The sequence below is a fragment of the Camellia sinensis genome, chromosome 12 (assembly GCF_055761805.1).
Source record: "Camellia sinensis isolate YWXY chromosome 12, ASM5576180v1, whole genome shotgun sequence".
In the NCBI taxonomy this organism is placed as follows: domain Eukaryota; kingdom Viridiplantae; phylum Streptophyta; class Magnoliopsida; order Ericales; family Theaceae; genus Camellia; species Camellia sinensis.
In genome coordinates this window covers 129,979,887-129,988,235 of record NC_138972.1, presented here as the reverse complement: position 1 = coordinate 129,988,235, position 8,349 = coordinate 129,979,887, and the positions used below count along the sequence as shown (strand labels likewise).

General features: G+C 40.8%; 1 protein-coding gene across 2 annotated transcripts; it reads right to left on the bottom strand.

Annotated features, from left to right (window-relative positions):
- Positions 1–908: 908 nt before the first annotated feature.
- LOC114276967 (cytochrome P450 94A1) lies at positions 909–8,053 on the bottom strand. 2 transcript variants are annotated; one of them, XM_082899859.1, is made up of 3 exons: positions 7,919–8,053; positions 1,847–3,704; positions 909–1,718 (listed from the first exon to the last, which is right to left on the bottom strand). In XM_082899859.1, the coding sequence occupies exons 2-3, from the start codon at positions 2,805–2,807 to the stop codon at positions 1,063–1,065; spliced, it is 1,617 nt and encodes a 538-aa protein (XP_082755985.1). In that variant the 5' UTR covers positions 2,808–3,704; positions 7,919–8,053; the 3' UTR covers positions 909–1,062. The 2 variants fall into 2 exon arrangements, with proteins under 2 accessions (XP_082755985.1, XP_028074597.2); XM_028218796.2 differs by lacking the exon at positions 7,919–8,053 and having other exon boundaries at positions 1,847–4,257.
- Positions 8,054–8,349: the final 296 nt, after the last annotated feature.

Here is an 8,349-nt window from a genome sequence, read left to right as displayed (position 1 = left end):
CACAAGCCACTCGATGGAGTGATGGGTGCCACACATTGGTTTCTTCTTCTATTTGCAAACAGCTTTCTCATAGTTTATATATTATTTTTCCTTGGCAAGTTCATTTCTGAACAAATTTACATGGTTGTGAGATAGTCAATGGTTTGGAAATCATTGTTGGAGCCAAAAATTTAGTCGAATCTTGGAAGTTGATTTTCGAATCATGCAATTTTGTTTAAAAATTGATATCTATCCAAACTATAAAAAAAAAATGTGTAAATGTGATTCATAGGTACCAACAGAACCAAATACATATCAACACAACACGGCTCTCTCTATTAAAGTTTACAAAAAATTTTGATATAATTATATTAATTTTTTTTAAATTTTTTTTTATAACAAGGTTAAAGTAACTAGTTAATGTAAATAGAGTGTAGTTACAAGGGTATAAAATATACGCTTTGGCATAAAAATATGTGAATTAATGAATTAAAATCTTAAGAGTATATAGTGCAATTATTTTAAATTTGTTGAGTTTGATATATTGTTTTTAAATTTCACAAAAATTTAATATAATTTATCTTTTAAAATACTATAAATTAAGGGCAATAATATTTATACTTCAGTTTACTCTCAATTAAAATGACAATATAAAGTGTGTGAAGCTCAAAGTGGTGTGAATATCCTTAACAAATTTAATACTACAAGAAACTAATTTTCTAGTTGTTTATTCATAAAAAATAAAAAAATAATAAAAAATAAAAAAAGTCAAAGAAATGTACTACAAGAAAACTCATGATATTAAAATAAAATAAAAATAAAAATACTATATATATGTGAGCACTTAGATTGGTTTATTGAACCTTTGTCTGTCCAGTAATCTATCAAAAACAAAAACAAAAAAGCTAGAGAAGAAAATGGGCCAAGACTTAAACTCACAACCACAAATTTAATAAGGAAGATTCTTATCACTTGGAATTACAATTAATATATGTTAAATATTTTATTTATTTAACTTGCACACACCACTATATATACATGCAGACTGCCTTTCCTTATCTGCCACGTGTCCAAACCATGATCTTAATTGGAGTCAACCAAGTGAGGGGCTGTGGTTGGTTTGGTGGGCTGTTGCCTTCTCCTCAACCGAACATGCAAGCCACCTCTCATCTTCAGTAGAAGAGATAAGGTGTAAGGCGGGTCCATCATCCTCTGTGCATGCCCACCCCCATCAACGGCCTCGATCTCAAACTCATACATCACAGCCGCAGCAACAGACTTCATCTGCACATAAGCCATCTCCTTCCCCAAACACATCCTGGGCCCACAATGAAACACAGCAAACTTAAACTGATCAGACGGCTGAAAAACCCCATCACCATCCAACCACCTCTCTGGCTTGAACTCCCTACAATCTGATCCCCACAGCCTCTCCATCCTCCCCATTGCATATGCTGAGTAATCTGCAAACCACCCTTTCCCCACGGGGGTCCCATCAACCAAAATATCATCCGCCAGTACCAATCTGGTATTGATCGGTACTGGCGGAAACAGTCGCAGTGACTCTGATATCGCTGCGTGCAAGTAATGAAGCTTCTTCAGCTCATCATAACTGAACTTGTCCGGCGAATTTGACGGCGATGCCAACGATAATTCATTGTAAATCAGCCGTTCGCATCGAGGGTGGCCGGCGAGTAACCAAAAGAACCAAGTCAATGCGGTTGAGGTTGAGTCCTTACCTGCAAACCAAAAGTATATCAAATGGTAAATTAAACAAATACTAGCGAATACCCAACAATTAAACATATAGTTGACTATCAAATAGAACAAATAGAGGGGTATCAAATAGATCATATATCGTTCATGCCTGCAAGAATGAAGCTAATCACTATGTCTCTCAAGAACTTCCTCCTCTCATCTTGATCATGGAACCCGAAATCGGAGGTGGAAAACATAAATCTTGATAACAAATCTTGGGTGCGTTCTTGATCTCTCTCTTCTTTGGATCTAATTATGCTCATAGCATAATCATTGATGACTGCAACAGCTTCTTTGTATTTTCTCTCACTTCCAATGTTGAGAAATCTCTTGATCTTCCATACTGCAGCCACCGGGGACATGAATCTATCTGAACTTGCCTCGACTGCATAATCAAACGCATGAATGAAGGATGAATTCGCCAATTTTTTAGCAGTTATTTCGTCAACAGCAGACCCCAACCATGCAGGGTCGATGCCAAATGCGACGTTGCATATGTTGTCAAAAGCAAACCTTCGAAAAACGTCTTGCAAATCGATAATTGTGTCGTTTTTGCAAGCGTTGGAGAGGAGTGGAATCAAGCGGTTGGAGAGATGGGACTGGACCGTGTTGGAGATGAAGTGTTTGAGTGAGTTGGTGTTGAATTCGTGGCTAGCGATCTTGCGTTGGACGGTCCAAAGGTGGCCGTCCACGTTGAAGATGCCGTGGCCAAGGAGATCTTGGAGAACTGAGGAGAAGCGGGAGCCTTTGGCGTAGTTAGGGAAGTTGGAGCGGAGGAGGTGGTCGAGGTTGGCGGGGTTGGCAGTGCAGATGACGTGGAAGAGGCCGAGGAAGCCGTTGACTTGGAGGGTGAGAGATGGGGTGTTGCAGAGCATGTCGGCAACCCAGTCATGGAAGCGGTGGCGGTTGCGGAGGAAGCCGATGATGTTTCCAATTATTGGGTATGATTGTGGACATGGGGCTTTATTGGACGGATGGGAATGAGAACATAAGATGTAGTAGTAGAGCAGGAGAGAGAGGAAGGAGAGAGAAATGGTGAAAATGGAGAGAGAAGTGTCAAGTTCCAACATTTTGGATATGTTTCTTTTGAGCAACAGATGAGAAAGAGAATGCAAGAAGAGTGGAAGGTTAGGTAGTTGTCACTTTATCATATGATGGATAATAGACATCTTATGCCCTAAATGCTAGAAAATGTGTCACTGTGGTTGACCCTACATATATTCATACAAGGGGATGATGTACTTTTTGAGTAAATTTGAACCATACGGCATAGTTTTATGGGCTGGACTTTAGTTCAACTTTTACAGGTTATTGGGCTCAACCTTATGTTCAGAAAAAAGATAAAAACAAAAAAATAAAAAGGGGTCAAAGAGCACCGAGGCACTCAAAAAAAAAAAAAAAAAAAAAAGGAAAAGAAATTGGTGCTGGTAAAATCAACCAACAAACTATTCTCTACCACAAGAAGAAAATCGAAAGAAAGAAAATGTATTCACAATTGTTTCAAAGGTATTCGTAACTGGAGATTACAAAGAAAGAAAATCACAATTTGTCCACCTCTAAGAGGGATTTTCATTCAAATGTTGCACTTCCATGTTACTACTGAATGCATGTCAAAGTTCACAAGAGCAAGAGATTTAGATCATTAAGAATCAAAGAATACCCATGTATATATGCATAACCAAGCGCAATCTGATCCTACTAAGTGCTGGTTTATCTTCGTAGTTTTGATAATATCAGCAGAACCAAAAAACCACATCAAACAAACTAGAAGATTTGATTGGTTCATCTGAAGTAGGAGCATATTACCTAGGTGACCAATCCACCATTGCTCATGCATGTAGATATCCTTGGTTCTCCCTGTAGTGGTGTTTGAGTTTACACACTGGATTCTTTTGGTATATTCAAGGAATGCACCGTGTGGGTCGGCTGCAATTCTTTGGAAACACTCACTTTTGTAAATGACAACCCTGCAGCAAGTGCTTAACCCAAATCAATTGCACCTTCGCAGAACCAAAGAGTTTCAGGTACAAATCGTTAACCACCATGATAAGGGTATTCATGAAAAAACTATAACCATCATCTGTTATTTTGCCATGCAAGTGATTAATATGAACTACAGTCAAATGGGGGTTCACATAAAATTCCATAAAGAATTGCCCGATTAAGATTAAAGTATTCAGAAGGAATGGAATTCTTAGTTCAATAAGCTAAAAAGCTTCTCTTAGAGAGGCTTCAATTCAATACTCAGCTTCGTAGCTTTCTGTTTGAATCAATTTTGAAGCCATGGTGTTGTCCCCTTTGTTTTTTAGTGTTAGTCTTGCTTTGTTCTGTTTGGGTCTTTTTTATTTTCTCTGTTCCTTTCTCTTTTCCTCTTTGCTTAGTTCTCTTATAGGCAGATCCAAAAAATAAAAAATAAAAAGAAGATCATTTAATCACCAGAGGGATCTACATATAAATATATATATATATATATATATAACTTGATACACAAATAAATGCAAATTCAATCATATATGCATTCTGTAAAAATAAATTGATGTATATTATTGATTTGTATTGATTGATATTTATATTGTGTATATTACAAGGAGTTATATAGGAGAGGATTTGGGAGTAGGTGAAGGTGGTAGTGGAGGTGGTAGGTGGAGTGGGTGGTAGTGGAGGTGGTAGGTGGAGTGGGTGGTAGTGGAGATGGTAGGTGGAGTAGGTGGTGTGGTAATTTACACAATTTACATTAACAGCCCCCCTCAAACTCAAGGAGGATAGGTACTAGCCAACTTGAGTTTGGAGAGAGTAACAAAACAGAAAAATAAGCGGACAATTAAAAATGGGATAGGAGACACTGTTGTAGCAGACAGTTTACGGGGTCATGTCGGACCGTTGTAGCAGACACTGTGTGGTCGTGTCAGACCGATGTAGAAGACAGTTTATGGGATCATGTCGGACCGTTGTAGCAGGACAGTTTACGAGGTCATGTCGGACCGTTGTAGCAGATACTGTGTGGTCGTGTCAGACCGATGTAGAAGACAGTTTATGGGGTCATGTCGGACCGTTGTAGAAGACAGTTTATGGGGTCATGTCGGACCGGTGTAGAAGACAGTTTACGGGGTCATGTCGGACCGTTGTAGCAGACACTGTGTGGTCGTGTCAGACCGTTGTTGTAGAAGCTAACCGGAATAAATGTCGGGACAGTTTACGGGGTCATGTCGGACCGTTGTAGAAGCTGACCGGAATCAATGTCGGGACAGTTTATGGGGTCATGTCGGACCGTAGTAGAAGCTGACCGGAATCAATGTCGGGACAGTTTATGGGGTCATGTCGGACTGTTGTAGAAGACAGTTTATGGGGTCATGTCGGACCGGTGTAGAAGACAGTTTATGGGGTCATGTCGGACCGATGTAGCAGACAGTTTACGGGGTCATGTCGGACCGCTTGTAGAAGACACTGTGTGGTCGTGTCAGACCGTTGTAGAAGATTGTGGTGGTGCACCAAGGGGGTGACTTAGGGAGTGCGCCTTGAGCGACTTATACATGATACTGTGTATAACCCCCCCTCAAACTCAAATAGGTGTGAAGATAGAAACCTATTTGAGGTTGAAACAAAGGGATTGATAAAGCTGACCGGTGTAGAAGACACTGTATGAGTGTGTAGATAGGCCGCCCAAAAAATAGACATGGAGATATATATCGAGCCCTCAAAAGTCGTGCCCTCAAAAGGTGTGCCCAATCTGTCAAAAGGCGTGCCATCAAAAGGTGGCGAGGCACGTGAGTGCCTTAGCTGGCGCGCCCGTTTATCGTCTGGCGACAAGTGGCGCGCGATACGCGTGGCTGCCTCGGCTATTTAACCAAGACGGAGGCTGAGGCTGAGGCCGAGGCAGAGGCAAAAAACCTGCGAAATCCTCTGAAAAACTCTTCGTTGTGCTGAGAGAGAGAGTCTGTAACACTCTGTTACGAGAGAGATTCTGTAACACTCTGTTGCCCAGAAAATGGCTATCATGCCCAGTGGAGTGGGTGACACGGAGGCAACACCGTCAAGGGCCGCCCAGGACGGAGGCAAGAAGAAAAGACCGTCGGCAGAGTAGAGAAGGGATAAGTAAAAAAGGCCGGCCGGTGGTGGGTGTTAGGGGGTGATGTTTGTTTGTTTGTTTTTTTTTTTTTTTTGTGGTGTAAAAATGTGATCGGGGTTAATCCCGGAGATGAATAAAATATGTGTGGTGTGCAAATTTGTTAAATGTGTGTTTGGTTGTTTGTTTTTTTTTTTTTTTTTTTTTGGTTGGGAATTTGAAAGAGATTAAAAGTGTTGTGGAAAAAATAAATAAAGAAAAAAAAATGATTTTGAAATCAAACGGAGGAGAGAGAGGGGACAAGCGCATGTGATAAAGTGGAGAGAGAGGGTGCTGGGTTTGTAGAGGAGCATGTTTTGGGTGAAAAAAAAAATAAAAAATAAAAAGGGGCTGGATGTGCAAAAGGTGTTGGAGGGATGGGTTGGAAAGTAAGCATATCGGGGATGGACTTGAGTAGAGAGAGATGATTTTGAAAGAGATGAAAAGAGATATATATATATATATATATAAAATAAAGAAAGTGGGGAACAAGGAGTGTAGAATAAAAAAAAAAAAAAAAAAAGGTTGGGCGGTGGATGCAAAGTGAGGAGAGAGAGTGGGTGTAAAGTGTTGTTATTCTTTAAAACCATTTGTTATCTCTATTGTGATCTGCATCCATTAAATATTCATTGTGGAGAAAACAAAGTGAGTGTGTTTGCTGTGAGTGCCGTATGACAAGAACATGTTAGCAGAGGGCCAAACTTCTAGAGGAGCCAATGGAGACGAGGAAGATACCGACTGCGCAAGTTAGCAGAGGGCCGAGCCAAAATGCCGCCTTGAGGGTTCTTGAAGAATTGCAGAGGGTGAAGGATTGCCAATCGAAGCTAAAGATTCCGACACATGCCGTTGAAGCGAGGAGCGGTGGGAACCATTCGAGAGGGCGAAGACCGCGGCGTAGGCGATCAGAGAAATCGGAGTGAGGAGGATAGAGAAGGCGGCGCAGATCGAGATGAGAATCGCGTAGGTGATGCTGAAGTACTTGGAGTGCTTATGGAGGCGGAGGCTGGAGGCGGAGGCTGGCGGCGGAGAGGGATGCTGGGCTGTCGAAGACCCCGGCGGCGAGGAAGTCGGACCATGGGCGGTGATGAGAGACGGTGTCCGAGACGTTCTGGATTGAACGGGAAATGACGTCATCGCCGGAGATGGGGTCTTCGACAGGGCTTGGTGAATCTCCATTGAAGTAAGCTTGCCCAAACTAATCTCCATGGAAGAACACTCTGTTGTGTGTGTTGTGTATGCATCTGGAGAGAGCCGAGAGGAAGGAGTTGTTTTTCTTGAGTTTTTTTTTTTTTTTTTTTTTTGAGTGGGTATATTGTTGAGACTGTGTGTGATGGAAGTAAGCTTGGGATTGAGCCATACTCTTTGGAGGTGTTGAAAAACTCCAGCGGGCAGCGAAGGCATGGTTGCCGGCCGGCTGCCCGCCGGAAAGAAAGGAATATAGGCCTAAATCTTATAGCTCTGATACCATGTAAAAATAAATTGATGTATATTATTGATTTGTATTGATTGATATTTATATTGTGTATATTACAAGGAGTTATATAGGAGAGGATTTGGGAGTATGTGAAGGTGGTAGTGGAGGTGGTAGGTGGAGTGGGTGGTAGTGGAGGTGGTAGGTGGAGTGGGTGGCAGTGGAGGTGGTAGGTGGAGTGGGTGGTGTGGTAATTTACACAATTTACATTAACACATTCAATCAAATATAATTTCATACAGATGAATACATGCAAATTTGAACATATATATACATGATTAATGCAGTTTAAGGATAAAAAAATTATGCCTAGTAAAGTGAATAATGGCAAATAGTATTATGATTAATAGCTCTAAGCCTCCAACAAATTGCTGCAACAAAAAGCACACTATATATATTTATGTTTTTCATTCAAAAATTGAATGTATAAAAAAGACAATGTAAATGTTATCCAAGTCTGATATTGGAAAACGATTATTGTAGTTTTAGGTTTTTCAGTAGTGATTTTGAATTTCGAACGCCCTAGTGATTTTCAATAGCATCAATTTGGTTGAATAGAGAGAGAGAGAGAAAGAGAAAGAGGAATGAAGGATTCAAGAAAACTAAACTGGTATTTGCGCCACCGACAGAGAGAGGTTGCCGGAGATGAGACTGGCGGCGGCGTTGGGTTGTCCGGCGACGACGGAACGAAAGGCAGAGAACTCCGGTGTCGAACTCATTTGCGGGTTTTTGTTACGTTCGATGCGAGTCATTTTTGACATTCATGTTTATAGCGCTCAAGAACCGGTTCTTCCGGTTCATTGTTTTGCATAAACATAGCGGGTTTTTTTTTTTACTTGGGGTTTAAACTTAGGCAACAATGCTACCAGCATAAAAAAATGGGTAATGCTAGGGACACCAAATTTTCTACCAAATAAATGACCAAATGTCTCACATGGGTGTGGGGTCCGCAATTTTGTGGGCCCCACACCCATGTGAGACATTTGGTCATTTATTTGGTAGAAAATTTGGAATCTCTAGCATTTTCCTAAAAAAATTC